The sequence below is a fragment of the Coregonus lavaretus genome (genome assembly GCF_964263955.1).
Source record: "Coregonus lavaretus genome assembly, contig: HAP1_SCAFFOLD_3648, whole genome shotgun sequence".
NCBI lineage: Eukaryota > Metazoa > Chordata > Actinopteri > Salmoniformes > Salmonidae > Coregonus > Coregonus lavaretus.
The window spans coordinates 39,882-60,262 of NW_028157271.1; the positions used below are offsets into that span (position 1 = coordinate 39,882).

The window sequence follows — 20,381 nt, forward strand, 5'->3', positions numbered from 1 at the left end:
CAAAATGTGGAAAAAAAGGGGAAGGGGTCTGAATACTTTTCCGAATGGCACTGTATTAGTGCATATATTGATGTATTGAGTGGTATATTGATTGGTTTATTATTAATATATCGATCCAGCTCCGGTCCAGTGTGTGTTAGATAAAGACTCTCTTCAGGATGGTCTGAGGGTTCTGATCCCCATGGACGACCAGCTGCTGTATGCGGGACACGTCAACACCGTACACTCCCCGGACATGTGAGTGCACACACCACACACACACACACACACACACACACACACACACCGTACACTCCCCGGACATGTGAGTACACACACACACACACACGCACACACACACACACACACACACACACACACACACACACACACACACACACACACACACACACACACACACACACACACACACACACACCACACACACACACACACACACCACACAGGGGCGGGACACGTCAACACCGTACACTCCCCGGACATGTGAGTACACACACACACACACACACACACACACACACACACACACACACATGCACACGCACACACCACACAGGGACGTCGGTAGACACAATGTAATTAACCTAATTTATGTCCCTCTTACTGCCCTGAATGCCTCTGCTGAATCTACAGCTGTTGTAGGCAGCAATCATGTGTCTATGAACCAGAGTTATGCTGTTAGCACTGAGGCGGTGTGCCCTAGTAGGAAGTCCACTGTGTGCAGCTCACCCTGCACTAACATAAATAACATGAGCATGTCTACTTCTGCTAAGTTTCCCAGTAAAGCAATGAAAACAAGCAAGCATCCCAGAAAAGTGCTAAAAAATAGCCCACGTTAACATAATGCAGCTTAAGAAACAAGGTTCATGAAATCAATAACTTGCTTGTAACAGATGACGTTCATATTCTGACTATCTCTGAAAACTCACTTAGATAATAACTTTGATGATACAGTGGTAGCAATACAAGGTTATAATATTTACAGAAAATACAGAAATGCCAGTGGTGGAGGTGTTGCTGTTTATATTCAGAACCACATTCCTGTGAAGATTAGAGAGGATCTCATGTTAAATACTGTTGAAGTAATATGGCTACAGGTTCATCTGCCTCACCTAAAGCCCATTCTGGTGGGAAGCTGCTATAGACCACCAAGTGCTAACAGTCTGTATCTGGATAACATGTGTGAAATGCTTGATAATGTATGTGATATCAACAGAGAGGTATATTTTCTGGGTGATTTTAAATATTGACTGTCTTTCATCAGGCTGCCCACTCAAGAAAAAGCTTCAAAATGTAACCAGTGCCTGCAACCTGGCTCAGGTTATCAGTCAACCTACCAGGGTAGTTACAAACAGTACAGGAATTAAATCATCAACATGTATTGATCATATCTTTACTAATGCTGCAGAGATTTGCTTTAAAGCAGTATCCAAATCCATCGGATGTAGTGATCACAATATAGTAGCCATATCTAGGAAAACCAAAGTTCCAAACGCTGGGCCTAATATAGTGTATAAGAGGTCATACAATAAGTTTTGTAGTGATTCTTATGTTGTTGATGTAAATAATATTTGTTGGTCCGTGGTGTGTAATGAGGAGCAACCAGATGCTGCACTTGACACATTTATGAAATTGCTTATTCCAGTTACTAATAAGCATGCGCCCATTAAGAAAATGACTGTAAAAACGGTTAAATCCCTGTGGATTGATGAGGAATTGAAAAATTGTATTGTTGAGAAGGATGAGGCAAATAAGTCTGGCTGCACAACCGATTGGCAAACGTATTGCAAATTGAGAAATGATGTGACTAAACTGAATTTAAAAATAAGAAACTATACTATAAAAAAAGATACATTATATAAAGAATGATAGTAGAAATCTTTGGAGCACCTTAAATGAAATTTTGGGCAAAAAGGCAAACTCAGCTCCATCATTCATTAAATCAGATGGCTCATTCATCACATAACTCATTGATATTGCCAATTACATGCCAACGCTGACACTAAACATCCAAGTATTACTGATCAAATTATGAAAGACAAGCGTTGTCATTATTTTGAATTCCGTAAATTGAACGTGTAAGAGGTGAAAAAATGTGTTGTCTATCAACAATGACAAGCCACCGGGATCTGACAACTTGGATGGAAAATTACTGAGGATAATATCGGACGATATTGCCACTCCTATTTGCCATATCTTCAATCTAAGGCTACTAGAAAGTGTGTGCCCTCAGGCCTGGAGGGAAGCAAAAGTCATTCCGCTACCTAAGAATAGTAAAGCCTCCTTTACTGGCTCAAATAGCCGACCAATCAGCCTGTCACCAACCCTTAGTAAAGTTGTAGAACATTTTTTGACCAGATACAATGCTATTTTACTGTAAACAATTTGACAACATACTTTCAGCACGCTTATAGGGAAGGACATTCAACAAGCACGGCACTTACACACACTGTTGATTGGAACACCTTCCTAATGGCGCCGGAGGGGATGGCTGCCGTTTTACGGGCTCCTAACCAACTGTGCTATTTTGTTTTGTTTTTTCACATTGTTTGTAACTTATTTTGTACACAATGTTGCTCCTACCGTCTCTTATGACCGAAAATAGCTTCTGGACATCAGAACAGCCATTACTCACCTCGAACTGGACGTAGATTTTTTTCTTTCTTTAATGAGTCCAACGCGAAGGATATACTGCTTCCCCGAGACCAGGCCCAAATCCCCGTCATTCGCGTAAAGAAAGACTGAGATACCGATAGGCGGAGGTCAGGAAGCCTTGTGAGAATTTGTCGGCGAGCGCCACTACCATCCGTTCTATTGCAATCACTGGAAAATAAACTGGATGATCCACGATCAAGACTATCCTATCTTGAAAACTGTAATAACTTATGTTTCATCGAGTCGTGGCTGAACGACGCCACGGATAATATAGAGCTGGCTGGGTTTTCTGTGCATCGGCAGGACAGAGCAGCTACGTCTGGTAAGACGAGGGGCGGGGGTGTGTGTATTTGTCAATAACAGCTGGTGCGCTATGTCTAATATTAAAGAAGTCTCGAGGTATTGAGGGAGAGTACCTCGTAATAAGCTGTAGACCCCACTATCTACCAAGAGAGTTTTCATCTATATTCTTCGTAGCCGTCTATTTACCACCACAAACCGATGCTGCTACTAGGACCGCACTTAACGAGCTGTATAAGGCCATAAGCGAACAAGAAAATACTCATCCAGAAGCGGCGCTCCTAGTGGCCGGGGGGACTTTAATGCAGGCAAACTTAAAATCAGTTTTACCTCATTTCTACCAGCATGTCACATGTGCAACCAGAGGGGGGGGAGAAAAACTCTAGACCACCTTTACTCCACACACAGAGACTCATACAAAGCTCTCCCTCGCCCTCCATTTGGCAAATCTGACCATAACTCTATCCTCCTGATTCCTGCTTACAAGCAAAAAACAAAAGCAGGAAAGTACCAGTGGCTCGCTCAATACGGAAGTGGTCAGATGACGCGGACGCTAAGCTACAGGACTGTTTTGCTAGCACAGACTGGAATATGTTCCGACGATTCATCCGATGGCATTGAGGAGTACACCGCCTCAGTCACCGGCTTCATCAATAAGTGCATCGATGACGTCGTCCCCACAGTGACCGTACGTACATAACCCAACCAGAAGCCGTGGATTACAGGCAACATCCGCACCGGGCTAAAGGGTAGAGCTACCCACTTTCCTACTACACCGGCTCTGACGCTCGTCGGATGTGGCAAGGGCTTGCAAACTATTATGGACTACAAAGGGACCTCTATACCAGGTGGTGTCAGAGGAAGGCCCAAAAAAAATTGTCAAAGACTCCAGCCACCGTAGTCATAGACTGTTCTCTCTCTGCTACCGCACGGCAGGCGGCTATTTGCATTGACACCCCACCTTCCAATTGTTTTTACACTGCTGCTACTCTCTGTTTATTATCTATGCATAGTCACTTTATCCCTACCTACATGTACAAATTACCTTGACTAACCTGTACCCCCCTGCACATTGACTCGGTACCGGTACCCCCTGTATATAGCCTCGTTATTGTTATTTTAGTCTGTTACTTTTTATTTTTTACTTTAGTTTATTTAGTAAATATTTTCTTAACTCTATTTCTTAAAACTGCATTGTTGGTTAAGGGCTTGTAAGTAAGCATTTCATGGTAAGGTCTACACCTGTTGTATTCGGCGCATGTGACGAATACAATTTGATTTGATTGTCTGAGAGAAAATTGATGGTAAAAAGATTGTGGGGGCTGTTTTGTTAGACTTCAGTGCGGCTTTTGACATTATCGATCATTGTCTGCTGATGGAATAACGTATGCGTTATGGCTTTACACCCCCTGCTATATTGTGGATAAAGAGTTACCGGTCTAACAGAACACAGAGGGTGTTCTGTAATGGAAGCCTCTCCAACATAATCCAGGTAGAATCAGGAATTCCCCAGGGCAGCTGTCTAGGCCCCTTACTTTTTTCAATCTTTACTAACAACATGCCACTGCCTTTGAGTAAAGCCAGAATGTCTATGTATGCGGATGACTCAACACTATACACGTCAGCTACCACAGCGACTGAAATGACTGCAACACTTAACAAAGAGCTGCAGTTAGTTTCAGAATGGGTGGCAAGGAATAAGTTAGTCCTAAATATTTCAAAAACTAAAAGCATTGTATTTGGTACTAATCATTCACTAAACCCTAAACCTCAACTAAATCTTGTAATGAATAATGTGGAAATTGAGCAAGTTGAGGTGACTAAATTGCTTGGAGTAACCCTGGATTGTAAACTGTCATGGTCAAAACATATTGATACAACAGTAGCTAAGATGGGGAGAAGTCTGTCCATAATAAAGCGCTGCTCTACATTCTTATCAGCACTATCAACAAGGCAGTTCCTACAGGCCCTAGTTTTGTCACACCTGGACTACTGTTCAGTAGTGTGGTCAGGTGCCACAAAAAGGGACCTCGAAAAATTACAATTGGCTCAGAACAGGGCAGCACGGCTGGCCCTTAAAAGTACACAGAGAACTAACATTAATGACATGCATGTCAATCTCTCCTGGCTCAAAGTGGAGGAGCGATTGACTTCATCACTACTTGTTTTTTTAAGAGGTGTTGACAAGCTGAATGTTCCGAGCTGTCTGTTTAAACTACTAGCACACAGCTCAGACACCCATACATACCCCACAAGACATGCCACCAGAGGTCTCTTCACAGTCCCCAATTTCCAGAACAGACTATGGGAGGTGCACAGTACTACATAGAGCCATGACTACATGGAACTCTATTCCACATCAGGTAACTGATGCAAGCAGTAGAATCAGATTTAAAAAACAGATAAAAATACACCTTATGGAACAGCGGGGACTGTGAAGAGACACACACAGACACACACACATATGATAAGACACGCACTCTACACACACGTACACATGGATTTTGTATTGTAGAGTAGTGACCCGAAGGAACACACTTAATGTGTTGTGAAAAGTGTTATGAAATGTAATGTCATGTAATATTTTAAACTCTATATAACTGTCTTAATGTTGCTGGACCCCAGGAAGTGTAGCTGCTGCCTTGACAGGAACTAATGGGGATCCATAATAAACCCCAGGAAGAGTAGCTGCTGCCTTGGCAGGAACTAATGGGGATCCATAATAAACCCCAGGAAGAGTAGCTGCTGCCTTGGCAGGAACTAATGGGGATCCATAATAAACCCCAGGAAGAGTAGCTGCTGCCTTGGCAGGAACTAATGGGGATCCATAATAAACCCCAGGAAGAGTAGCTGCTGCCTTGGCAGGAACTAATGGGGATCCATAATAAACCCCAGGAAGAGTAGCCGCTGCCTTGGCAGGAACTAATGGGGATCCATAATAAACCCCAGGAAGAGTAGCTGCTGCCTTGGCAGGAACTAATGGGGATCCATAATATACCCCAGGAAGAGTAGCTGCTGCCTTGGCAGGAACTAATGGGGATCCATAATAAACCCCAGGAAGAGTAGCTGCTGCCTTGGCAGGAACTAATGGGGATCCATAATAAACCCCCAGGAAGAGTAGCTGCTGCCTTGGCAGGAACTAATGGGGATCCATAATAAACCCCAAGAAGAGCAGCTGGTAGAGGGAGAGAGAGAGGACATAGACCTCATATCTACTGTCTGGAGCAACTCCTAACCCCTGACCTCTGTCCTCTGACCTCTGTCCTATAGTTACAGTGTGGTGGTGGAGGGGGAGAGAGGACATCGACCTCATATCTACTGTCTGGAGCAACTCCTGCAGGAGGCTGTGAGTACCCTCCATTACATCTGTGTGTGTTCTGTGTGTGTTTATCACAGGTCAGGGATGTGATGCCTCCGTCAGTGTGTGTATTAATGGTGTGTATTAATGTGTGTTATTCTAGATTGTGGATGTGATGCCTCCGTCTGTGTGGTATCTTCCGGAAGGTTGTCGTATCGCCGCCTACTGGAGTCAACAGTACCACTGTCTCTACCCTGGCACCGTAGTCAACGGTAACACACATTACCACCGTTTCTCTACCCTGGCACCGTAGTCAACGGTAACACACAGTACCACTGTCTCTACCCTGGCACCGTAGTCAACGGTAACACACAGTACCACCGTTTCTCTACCCTGGCACCGTAGTCAACGGTAACACACAGTACCACTGTCTCTACCCTGGCACCGTAGTCAACGGTAACACACAGTACCACTGTCTCTACCCTGGCACCGTAATCAACGGTAACACACAGTACCACCGTTTCTCTACCCTGGCACCGTAGTCAACGGTAACACACAGTACCACTGTCTCTACCCTGGCACCGTAGTCAACGGTAACACACAGTACCACCGTTTCTCTACCCTGGCACCGTAGTCAACGGTAACACACAGTACCACCGTTTCTCTACCCTGGCACCGTAGTCAACGGTAACACACAGTACCACTGTCTCTACCCTGGCACCGTAGTCAACGGTAACACACAGTACCACCGTTTCTCTACCCTGGCACCGTAGTCAACGGTAACACACAGTACCACTGTCTCTACCCTGGCACCGTAGTCAACGGTAACACACAGTACCACTGTCTCTACCCTGGCACCGTAGTCAACGGTAACACACAGTACCACTGTCTCTACCCTGGCACCGAAGTCAACGGTAACACACAGTACCACTGTCTCTACCCTGGCACCGTAGTCAACGGTAACACACAGTACCACTGTCTCTACCCTGGCACCGTAGTCAACGGTAACACACAGTACCACTGTCTCTACCCTGGCACCGTAGTCAACGGTAACACACAGTACCACCGTTTCTCTACCCTGGCACCGTAGTCAACGGTAACACACAGTACCACTGTCTCTACCCTGGCACCGTAGTCAACGGTAACACACAGTACCACTGTCTCTACCCTGGCACCGTAGTCAACGGTAACACACAGTACCACTGTCTCTACCCTGGCACCGTAGTCAACGGTAACACACAGTACCACTGTTTCTCTACCCTGGCACCATAGTCAACGGTAACACACAGTACCACTGTCTCTACCCTGGCACCGTAGTCAACGGTAACACACAGTACCACTGTCTCTACCCTGGCACCGTAGTCAACGGTAACACACAGTACCACTGTCTCTACCCTGGCACCGTAGTGAACGGTAACACACAGTACCACTGTCTCTTCCCTGGCACCGTAGTCAACGGTAACACACAGTACCACTGTCTCTACCCTGGCACCGTAGTCAACGGTAACACACAGTACCACCGTTTCTCTACCCTGGCACCGTAGTCAACGGTAACATACAGTACCACTGTTTCTCTACCCTGGCACCGTAGTCAACGGTAACACACAGTACCACCGTTTCTCTACCCTGGCACCGTAGTCAACGGTAACACACAGTACCACTGTCTCTACCCTGGCACCGTAGTCAACGGTAACACACAGTACCACTGTCTCTACCCTGGCACCGTAGTCAACGGTAACACACAGTACCACCGTTTCTCTACCCTGGCACCGTAGTCAACGGTAACACACAGTACCACTGTCTCTACCCTGGCACCGTAGTCAACGGTAACACACAGTACCACCGTTTCTCTACCCTGGCACCGTAGTCAACGGTAACACACAGTACCACTGTCTCTACCCTGGCACCGTAGTCAACGGTAACACACAGTACCACTGTCTCTACCCTGGCACCGTAATCAACGGTAACACACAGTACCACCGTTTCTCTACCCTGGCACCGTAGTCAACGGTAACACACAGTACCACTGTCTCTACCCTGGCACCGTAGTCAACGGTAACACACAGTACCACCGTTTCTCTACCCTGGCACCGTAGTCAACGGTAACACACAGTACCACCGTTTCTCTACCCTGGCACCGTAGTCAACGGTAACACACAGTACCACTGTCTCTACCCTGGCACCGTAGTCAACGGTAACACACAGTACCACTGTCTCTACCCTGGCACCGTAGTCAACGGTAACACACAGTACCACTGTCTCTACCCTGGCACCGTAGTCAACGGTAACACACAGTACCACTGTCTCTACCCTGGCACCGTAGTCAACGGTAACACACAGTACCACCGTTTCTCTACCCTGGCACCGTAGTCAACGGTAACACACAGTACCACTGTCTCTACCCTGGCACCGTAGTCAACGGTAACACACAGTACCACTGTTTCTCTACCCTGGCACCATAGTCAACGGTAACACACAGTACCACTGTCTCTACCCTGGCACCGTAGTCAACGGTAACACACAGTACCACTGTCTCTACCCTGGCACCGTAGTCAACGGTAACACACAGTACCACTGTCTCTACCCTGGCACCGTAGTCAACGGTAACACACATTACCACTGTCTCTACCCTGGCACCGTAGTGAACGGTAACACACAGTACCACTGTCTCTTCCCTGGCACCGTAGTCAACGGTAACACACAGTACCACTGTCTCTACCCTGGCACCGTAGTCAACGGTAACACACAGTACCACCGTTTCTCTACCCTGGCACCGTAGTCAACGGTAACATACAGTACCACTGTTTCTCTACCCTGGCACCGTAGTCAACGGTAACACACAGTACCACCGTTTCTCTACCCTGGCACCGTAGTCAACGGTAACACACAGTACCACTGTCTCTACCCTGGCACCGTAGTCAACGGTAACACACAGTACCACTGTCTCTACCCTGGCACCGTAGTCAACGGTAACACACAGTACCACCGTTTCTCTACCCTGGCACCGTAGTCAACGGTAACACACAGTACCACTGTCTCTACCCTGGCACCGTAGTCAACGGTAACACACAGTACCACCGTTTCTCTACCCTGGCACCGTAGTCAACGGTAACACACAGTACCACTGTCTCTACCCTGGCACCGTAGTCAACGGTAACACACAGTACCACTGTCTCTACACTGGCACCGTAGTCAACGGTAACACACAGTACCACTGTCTCTACCCTGGCACCGTAGTGAACGGTAACACACAGTACCACTGTCTCTTCCCTGGCACCGTAGTCAACGGTAACACACAGTACCACTGTCTCTACCCTGGCACCGTAGTCAACGGTAACACACAGTACCACCGTTTCTCTACCCTGGCACCGTAGTCAACGGTAACACACAGTACCACTGTCTCTACCCTGGCACCGTAGTCAACGGTAACACACAGTACCACCGTTTCTCTACCCTGGCACCGTAGTCAACGGTAACACACAGTACCACTGTCTCTACCCTGGCACCGTAGTCAACGGTAACACACAGTACCACTGTCTCTACCCTGGCACCGTAGTCAACGGTAACACACAGTACCACTGTCTCTACCCTGGCACCGTAGTCAACGGTAACACACAGTACCACTGTCTCTACCCTGGCACCGTAGTCAACGGTAACACACAGTACCACTGTCTCTACCCTGGCACCGTAGTCAACGGTAACACACAGTACCACCGTTTCTCTACCCTGGCACCGTAGTCAACGGTAACACACAGTACCACTGTCTCTACCCTGGCACCGTAGTCAACGGTAACACACAGTACCACCGTTTCTCTACCCTGGCACCGTAGTCAACGGTAACACACAGTACCACTGTCTCTACCCTGGCACCGTAGTCAACGGTAACACACAGTACCACTGTCTCTACCCTGGCACCGTAGTCAACGGTAACACACAGTACCACTGTCTCTACCCTGGCACCGTAGTCAACGGTAACACACAGTACCACTGTCTCTACCCTGGCACCGTAGTCAACGGTAACACACAGTACCACTGTCTCTACCCTGGCACCGTAGTCAACGGTAACACACAGTACCACTGTCTCTACCCTGGCACCGTAGTCAACGATAACACACAGTACCACCGTTTCTCTACCCTGGCACCGTAGTCAACGGTAACACACAGTACCACCGTTTCTCTACCCTGGCACCGTAGTCAACGGTAACACACAGTACCACAGTTTCTCTACCCTGGCACCGTAGTCAACGGTAACACACAGTACCACTGTCTCTACCCTGGCACCGTAGTCAACGGTAACACACAGTACCACCGTTTCTCTACCCTGGCACCGTAGTCAACGGTAACACACAGTACCACTGTCTCTACCCTGGCACCGTAGTCAACGGTAACACACAGTACCACCGTTTCTCTACCCTGGCACCGTAGTCAACGGTAACACACAGTACCACTGTCTCTACCCTGGCACCGTAGTCAACGGTAACACACAGTACCACCGTTTCTCTACCCTGGCACCGTAGTCAACGGTAACACACAGTACCACTGTCTCTACCCTGGCACCGTAGTCAACGGTAACACACAGTACCACTGTCTCTACCCTGGCACCGTAGTCAACGGTAACACACAGTACCACTGTCTCTACCCTGGCACCGTAGTCAACGGTAACACACAGTACCACTGTCTCTACCCTGGCACCGTAGTCAACGGTAACACACAGTACCACCGTTTCTCTACCCTGGCACCGTAGTCAACGGTAACACACAGTACCACTGTCTCTACCCTGGCACCGTAGTCAACGGTAACACACAGTACCACCGTTTCTCTACCCTGGCACCGTAGTCAACGGTAACACACAGTACCACTGTCTCTACCCTGGCACCGTAGTCAACGGTAACACACAGTACCACTGTCTCTACCCTGGCACCGTAGTCAACGGTAACACACAGTACCACCGTTTCTCTACCCTGGCACCGTAGTCAACGGTAACACACAGTACCACTGTCTCTACCCTGGTACCGTAGTCAACGGTAACACACAGTACCACTGTCTCTACCCTGGCACCGTAGTCAACGGTAACACACAGTACCACCGTTTCTCTACCCTGGCACTGTAGTCAACGGTAACACACAGTACCACTGTCTCTACCCTGGCACCGTAGTCAACGGTAACACACAGTACCACCGTTTCTCTACCCTGGCACCGTAGTCAACGGTAACACACAGTACCACCGTTTCTCTACCCTGGCACCGTAGTCAACGGTAACACACAGTACCACTGTCTCTACCCTGGCACCGTAGTCAACGGTAACACACAGTACCACCGTTTCTCTACCCTGGCACCGTAGTCAACGGTAACACACAGTACCACTGTCTCTACCCTGGCACCGTAGTCAACGGTAACACACAGTACCACTGTCTCTACCCTGGCACCGTAGTCAACGGTAACACACAGTACCACTGTCTCTACCCTGGCACCGTAGTCAACGGTAACACACAGTACCACCGTTTCTCTACCCTGGCACCGTAGTCAACGGTAACACACAGTACCACCGTTTCTCTACCCTGGCACCGTAGTCAACGGTAACACACAGTACCACTGTCTCTACCCTGGCACCGTAGTCAACGGTAACACACAGTACCACTGTCTCTACCCTGGCACCGTAGTCAACGGTAACACACAGTACCACTGTCTCTACCCTGGCACCGTAGTCAACGGTAACACACAGTACCACCGTTTCTCTACCCTGGCACCGTAGTCAACGGTAACACACAGTACCACTGTCTCTACCCTGGCACCGTAGTCAACGGTAACACACAGTACCACTGTCTCTACCCTGGCACCGTAGTCAACGGTAACACACAGTACCACTGTCTCTACCCTGGCACCGTAGTCAACGGTAACACACAGTACCACTGTTTCTCTACCCTGGCACCGTAGTCAACGGTAACACACAGTACCACTGTCTCTACCCTGGCACCGTAGTCAACGGTAACACACAGTACCACTGTCTCTCTACCCTGGCACCGTAGTCAACGGTAACACACAGTACCACTGTCTCTACCCTGGCACCGTAGTCAACGGTAACACACAGTACCACTGTCTCTACCCTGGCACCGTAGTCAACGGTAACACACAGTACCACTGTCTCTACCCTGGCACCGTAGTCAACGGTAACACACAGTACCACTGTCTCTACCCTGGCACCGTAGTCAACGGTAACACACAGTACCACTGTCTCTACCCTGGCACCGTAGTCAACGGTAACACACAGTACCACTGTCTCTACCCTGGCACCGTAGTCAACGGTAACACACAGTACCACTGTCTCTACCCTGGCACCGTAGTCAACGGTAACATACAGTACCACTGTTTCTCTACCCTGGCACCGTAGTCAACGGTAACACACAGTACCACTGTCTCTACCCTGGCACCGTAGTCAACGGTAACACACAGTACCACCGTTTCTCTACCCTGGCACCGTAGTCAACGGTAACACACAGTACCACCGTTTCTCTACCCTGGCACCGTAGTCAACGGTAACACACAGTACCACTGTCTCTACCCTGGCACCGTAGTCAACGGTAACACACAGTACCACCGTTTCTCTACCCTGGCACCGTAGTCAACGGTAACACACAGTACCACTGTCTCTACCCTGGCACCGTAGTCAACGGTAACACACAGTACCACTGTCTCTACCCTGGCACCGTAGTCAACGGTAACACACAGTACCACTGTCTCTACCCTGGCACCGTAGTCAACGGTAACACACAGTACCACCGTTTCTCTACCCTGGCACCGTAGTCAACGGTAACACACAGTACCACTGTGTCTTCCCTGGCACCGTAGTCAACGGTAACACACAGTACCACTGTCTCTACCCTGGCACCGTAGTCAACGGTAACACACAGTACCACTGTCTCTACCCTGGCACCGTAGTCAACGGTAACACACAGTACCACTGTCTCTACCCTGGCACCGTAGTCAACGGTAACACACAGTACCACTGTCTCTACCCTGGCACCGTAGTCAACGGTAACACACAGTACCACTGTCTCTACCCTGGCACCGTAGTCAACGGTAACACACAGTACCACCGTTTCTCTACCCTGGCACCGTAGTCAACGGTAACACACAGTACCACTGTCTCTACCCTGGCACCGTAGTCAACGGTAACACACAGTACCACCGTTTCTCTACCCTGGCACCGTAGTCAACGGTAACACACACACACCCTTAGGAGCATCCTGAACACAGAAAATGCATTGAGTCATGATGTTGGAAAAAAGTGGCTTCCTAAACAAATACTAGGTTTGTATTGAAGTCTTATCTACTTTCAAGGAGACATTTGAATCTAAGTGAACTGTTCCTTTAACCCCACCCCTTCCTGTCTGTACAGGAAGTTCAGACGGGGATGACAGTGATGACCTCATCACGGTGGAGTTTGACGACGGTGACACGGGTCGCATCCCCCTCTCCCACATCAGACTGCTGCCCCCTGACTACAAGATACAGTGTAAGGACACACACACACACACACACACACACACACACACACAGACAGACACACACACACACACACACACACACACAGACACACACACAAGGACACACACAGACAGACACACACAGACAGACACACACAGACAGAGACACACACAGACAGACACACACACAGACAGACACACACAGACAGACACACACAGACAGACACACACACAGACAGACACACACAGACAGACACACACAGACAGACACACACAGACAGACACACACAGACAGACACACACAGACAGACACACACACAGACAGACACACACAGACAGACACACACAGACAGACACACACACAGACAGACACACACACGGACAGACACACACAGACAGACACACACAGACAGACACACACACACAGACACACACAGACAGACACACACACGGACAGACACACACAGACAGACACACACAGACAGACACACACAGACAGACAGACACACACAGACAGACACACACAGACAGACACACACAGACAGACACACACAGACAGACACACACACGGACACACACACACACAGACAGACACACACAGACACACTCACATGGACACACGGACACACACAGACACACACAGACAGACACACACAGACACACTCACATGGACACACGGACACACAAGGACACACGGACACACACACACATGGACACACTCACATGGACACACTCACAGACGGGGACACACTTGGACAGACACACACTCTTTTGCATCCATTCCCAGTCAGGTTTTTCAGTGTGTCTGATGATTCTGATGGTAAACCTGCCCTCCTGTAGGTGCTGAGCCCTCCCCCGCGCTGCTAGTGGCCAGCTGCTCCAGGAGGCGTGTCAGGAAGAGCAGCAAGGCCACCAGTGAGACGAGGCCTAAAGCAGAGGACTCCGCCCCCAAGGGCAGAGGGAGACCGGCCAAGAAACCCAAACCCAAACCTGGTGAGCCAATCGGAGATCTCGATGTTAGTTAGAACAGCTCTAAGACTTTATAACTGCTGTTAGTTCTGTTAACTCAGTTAGTTCTGTTAACTCAGTAAGGTATGTTGTTCTGTTAACTCAGTGAGGTCTGTAGTTCTATTAACTCAGTGAGGTCTGTAGTTCTGTTAACTCAGTGAGGTATGTAGTTCTGTTAACTCAGTTCGGTCTGTAGTTCTGTTAACTCAGTTCGGTCTGTAGTTCTATTAACTCAGTGAGGTATGTAGTTCTGTTAACTCAGTTAGGTATGTAGTTCTGTTAACTCAGTTCGGTCTGTAGTTCTGTTAACTCAGTTCGGTCTGTAGTTCTGCTAACTCAGTAAGGTCTGTAGTTCTGTTAACTCAGTTAGTTCTGTTAACTCAGTAAGGTATGTCGTTCTGTTAACTCAGTAAGGTCTGTAGTTCTGTTAACTCAGTGAGGTCTGTAGTTCTGTTAACTCAGTGAGGTATGTAGTTCTGTTAACTCAGTTCGGTCTGTAGTTCTGTTAACTCAGTTCGGTCTGTAGTTCTGTTAACTCAGTTCGGTCTGTAGTTCTGTTAACTCAGTAAGGTCTGTTAACTCAGTTAGTTCTGTTAACTCAGTTAGTTCTGTTAACTCAGTTTGGTCTGTAGTTCTGTTAACTCAGTAAGGTCTGTAGTTCTGTTAACTCAGTAAGGTCTGTAGTTCTGTTAACTCAGTGAGGTCTGTAGTTCTGTTAACTCAGTAAGGTCTGTAGTTCTGTTAACTCAGTAAGGTCTGTAGTTCTGTTAACTCAGTTAGTTCTGTTAACTCAGTTCGGTCTGTAGTTCTGTTAACTCAGTGAGGTCTGTAGTTCTGTTAACTCAGTGAGGTCTGTAGTTCTGTTAACTCAGTGAGGTCTGTAGTTCTGTTAAATCAGTTAGTTCTGTTAACTCAGTAAGGTCTGTAGTTCTGTTAACTCAGTAAGGTCTGTAGTTCTGTTAACTCAGTAAGGTCTGTAGTTCTGTTAACTCAGTAAGGTCTGTAGTTCTGTTAACTCAGTAAGCTCAACTGGTAGAGCACGGCGCTTGTAACGCCAAGGTAGTGGGTTCGATCCCCGGGATCACCCATACACAAAAATGTATGCACGCATGACTAAGTCGCTTTGGATAAAAGCGTCTGCTAAATGGCATATTATTATTATTATTATTATAAGGTCTGTAGTTCTGTTAACTCAGTAAGGTCTGTAGTTCTGTTAACTCAGTAAGATCTGTAGTTCTGTTAACTCAGTAAGGTCTGTAGTTCTGTTAACTCAGTAAGGTCTGTAGTTCTGTTAACTCAGTAAGCTCAACTGGTAGAGCACGGCGCTTGTAACGCCAAGGTAGTGGGTTCGATCCCCGGGACCACCCATACACAAAAATGTATGCACGCATGACTAAGTCGCTTTGGATAAAAGCGTCTGCTAAATGGCATATTATTATTATTATTATTATAAGGTCTGTAGTTCTGTTAACTCAGTGAGGTCTGTAGTTCTGTTAACTCCTGCCTTTCCTTTCCTCCAGAGCCCCCAGTGAGCCCAGACCCCCGGGAGAAGACGACCCCCCCGGGACCCAGCCAGGCTCCAGACAGACCCCAGCTCCCCACCAGACCATCCCAGGACAGGCCCTCCTCCTCCCAGAGACCTCCTCAGGAAAGACCCCTGTCTGCCCCCAGGCCGGGACCAGGCCGACCCTCCAAGCCCACCAGCACCCCCAGCCTGCCGGCCCCCCCACCCAGCCAGAACCCCAGGAGACCCAGCTCAGTCCAGGCCTCTCCCAAAACCCCCCTGCCCCCCTCCCTCTACCATCCAGCCCCTTACGGGAAGATACTAAGGGTGGACCTGTACAGTCAACCGAACCTCACGTCTTGTAACGTCAGCACCCAACCTAACCCTAAAACCAACCCTAAGTCCAACCCTACTAACCCTACCGTCAGACCCAACCCTCTTCTACCTAACCCTAAACCCAACCTTACCCCCGCACCAAAATCCAAACCCAGACCTAACCCTGTATCACCTAGCCCTGGACCCAGTCCCACAGCGGAACTCCCCAGACCTAGGCCTAACTTTAACCCTGACCACAACAAATCCAGAACCACTCCCAAAGCCATCTCTAGACCCAAACAGAACCATAACACACCCAGACCCACCCCAAATCTTTCTACCAAACCTAGACCCAGCCCCGGGCCCAGTTCTAGCACCTCCAAACCTAGACCCAGCCCCGGGCCCAGTTCTAGCACCTCCAAACCTAGACCCAGCCCCGGGCCCAGTTCTAGCACCTCCAAACCTAGACCCAGCCCCGGGCCCAGCTCGAGCGTCTCCAAACTTAGACCCAGCCCCGGGCCCAGCTCGAGCGTCTCCAAACTTAGACCCAGCCCCGGGCCCAGTTCTAGCACCTCCAAACTTAGACCCAGTTCGGACAAATCTGCTGCCGGATCCAGACCCAACCCTAGTACCTCTGTTCCTGGTATCTCCAGACCCAGGCATGTCCCGGGGGAGGGCCGGGGGAGACGGGGGCGTAAGGCCTTCCCAGAGGAGCCCCTAGTGAAGCTGGACCACGAGGGCGTGACCTCACCCAAGACCAAGAAGACCAAGGCTCTGATGCTGCTAGAGGGGAGGGGCTTACGGCGAGAACACGCCCCCCTCGCCACGGCCGCGGTCAACCAGAGGCCGGCGAGGGTAAAGGGGAGGGATCCAGAGGGCGAGGCGGGGCTGCCGGGGAGAGAGAGAGACGGGGGTGGGGAGGGAGGCAGAGAACCGAAGAGAGAGGAGAGACGGAAACAAGGGAAAGGGAGGAGAGGAGAGGAGAGGGAGAAGAGAGGGGAGGAGAGGGAGAAGAGAGGGGAGGAGAGGGAGAAGAGAGGGGAGGAGGAGGAGGCTGGAAAGAAGAGAGGGGAGGAGGAGGAGGAGAGAGGGGAGGAGAGGGAGAAGAGAGGGGGGTCTCACGGCACCAGTAGTTCAGGGTCTGAAGAGGAGGAGGAGGAGACGGGGAAGAAAACGATGAAGAAGTGTAGCTCCAACTGCTCCCACCCCTCCTCCCCAGCCTCCTCCTCCTCCTCCTCGTCCTCCTCTAGCACCTCCTCCTCCTCCTCCTCCTCTTCCTCTTCCACTGACGAGGGGTCCTCTTGTAGTTCTGACGAGGAAACCGTACCCCCTCCCCCTCCCCCTCTCCCTGCATCCCCCCCTCCAACTACCCCACAGGAGGAGGAAGAGGTGGAGGAAGAGGTGGAGGAAGAGGAGGAAGAAATGAAGAAGCTGAAAAAGGCGGAGGAGGAAGAAGAAGTATTAGAAGAGGATCGATCTCCCTCCTCTCCTCCCCCGTCTACCTCCCCATCTTCCAAGCCAGCCAGGCCCCGGGGGCGTCCAGCCCGGCAGAAGTCCCAGGAAGGTGTGGGGTCGGTGGGCAGGCCGCGGCGCAGGGAGGGGGTTCACCTCCCCACCACCAAGGAGCTGGCGAAGAGACAGCGATTACCCAGCGTAGAGAACAGACCCAAGATCTCTGCCTTCCTGCCTGCCAGACAGCTCTGGAAGTGGTTTGGCAAACCCACACAGGTGCACTAGGGATTTATATTTTTAAGCTCTCGATGGCACATTTTAGGTTTACCCTGAAGATTATGATCAATTTGCCAGAAAAAATGTCTCCCTGCACACCCACTGTCTGACTGTCTGACTGTCTGTCTGTCTGTCTGTCTGTCTGTCTGTCTGTCTGTCTGTCTGACTGACTGTCTGTCTGTCTGTCTCCAGAGGCGTGGTATGAAGGGGAAAGCTAAGAAGTTGTTCTACAAGGCCATTGTGCGGGGGAGAGAGATGATTGGTATCGGGGACTGTGCCGTGTTCCTTTCAGCCGGCCGACCCAACCTGCCCTTCATAGGGAAGATCCAGAGCATGTGGGAGAGCTGGGGATCCAACATGGTGGTCAGAGTTAACTGGTTTTATCACCCAGAGGAGACCAACCCTGGCAAGAAACTACACGACAAGAAGGTAGGGGTCAAGAGGTCAGGGGTTATAGGTCAGGGGTTATAGGTCAGGGGTTGGAGGTTACCAACCCTAGGCTAGGGTTGAGGCTTAGTGTTCTTGATTACTTCCTTGGATAGAAAGTGTCTGCTAAATGGTATATGTTACAGTGCATTCGGAAAGTATTCAGACCCCTTGACTTTTTCCACATTTTGTTACGTTACAGCCTTATTCTAAAATGGATTCAAAAAATCTACAGACAACACCCCATAATGACAAAGCAAAAACAGGTTTTTAGAATTTTTACAAATGTATACAAAATTAAAAACTGATTTATTTACATAAGTATTCAGACCCTTTGCTATGAGACTCGAAATTGAGCTCTGGTGCATCCTGTTTCCATTGATCATCCTTGAGATGTTTCTACAACTTGATTGGAGTTCACCTGTGGTCAATTAAATTGATTGGACAGGATTTGGAAAGGCAAACACCTGTCTATATAAGGTCCCACAGTTGACAGTGCATGTCAGAGGACAAACCAAGCCATGAGGTCGAAGGAATTGTCCGTAGAGCACCGAGACAGGATTATGTTGAGGCACAGATCTGGGGAAGGGTACCAAAACAATTCTGCAGCATTGAAGGTCCCCAAGAACACAGTGGCCTCCATCATTCTTAGATGGAAGAAGTTTGGAACCACCAAGACTCTTCATAGAGCTGGCCGCCCGGCCAAACTGAGTAATCGGTGGAGAAAGGCCTTGGTCAGGGAGGTGACCAAGAACCCGATGGTCACCCTGACAGAGCTCCAGAGTTCCTCTGTGGAGATGGGAGAACCTTCCAGAAGGACAACCATCTCTGCAGCGCTCCACCAATCAGGCCTTTATGGTAGAGTGGCCAGACGGAAGCCACTCCTCAGTAAAAGGCACATGACAGCCTGCTTGGAGTTTGCCAAAAGGCACCTAAAGACTCCCAGACCATTAGAAACAATATTCTCTGGTCTGATGAAACCAAGATGGAACTCTTTAGCCTGAATGCCAAGCGTCACATCTGGAAGAAACCTGGCACCATCCCTACGGTGAAGCATGGCGGTGGCAGCATCATGCTGTGGGGATGTTTTTCAGCGGCAGGGACTGGGAGACTAGTCAGGATCGAGGGAAAGATGAACGGAGCAAAGTACAGAGAGATCCATGATGAAAACCTGCTCCAGAGCGCTCAGGACCTCAGACTGGGGCGAAGGTTCACCTTCCAACAGGACAACGACCCTAAGCACACAGCCAAGACAACACAGGAGTGGCTTCGGGACAAATCTTTGAATGTCCTTGAGTGGCCCAGCCAGAGCCCGGACTTGAACCCGATCGAACATCTCTGGAGAGACCTGAAAATAGCTGTGCAGCGACGCTCCCATCCAACCTGACAGAGCTTGAGAGGATCCCAATGGTGGAACAAGCTCCCCCACGACGCCTGGACAGCAGAGTCACTGACCACCTTCCGGAGACACTTGAAACCCCACCTCTTTTTAAGGAATACCTAGAATAGTATAAAAGTAATTCCCCCCCCCCCCCCCCCCCACAAAAATAAAAATGGTTGTCCCACTGGCTATCATAAGTTGAATGCACCAATTTGTAAGTCGCTCTGGATAAGAGCGTCTGCTAAATGATGTACATGTATGCTTGTAGCGTCATACCCCAAG

The 20,381-nt window shown here is 49.3% G+C and overlaps 1 protein-coding gene and 1 pseudogene across 2 annotated transcripts in view; both read left to right on the forward strand.

Moving 5' to 3' along the window:
* The window catches only part of LOC311125595 (trinucleotide repeat-containing gene 18 protein-like), a gene marked incomplete at its 3' end in the record, with an annotated part of 56,094 nt that extends 37,373 nt beyond the window's left edge, over positions 1-18,721 (forward strand). The window contains exons 8-14 of the mRNA XM_084199620.1: positions 120-237; positions 6,226-6,301; positions 6,417-6,525; positions 13,650-13,766; positions 14,578-14,730; positions 16,266-18,292; positions 18,485-18,721. Coding sequence (XP_084055746.1) covers positions 120-237; positions 6,226-6,301; positions 6,417-6,525; positions 13,650-13,766; positions 14,578-14,730; positions 16,266-18,292; positions 18,485-18,721 — 2,837 coding nt within the window. The remainder of the gene's footprint in view (positions 1-119; positions 238-6,225; positions 6,302-6,416; positions 6,526-13,649; positions 13,767-14,577; positions 14,731-16,265; positions 18,293-18,484) is intronic.
* On the forward strand, positions 6,996-8,685 carry LOC311125594 (annotated as a pseudogene). Its single transcript has one exon. The product of its transcript is annotated as an uncharacterized misc_RNA (transcript).
* Positions 18,722-20,381: the final 1,660 nt, after the last annotated feature.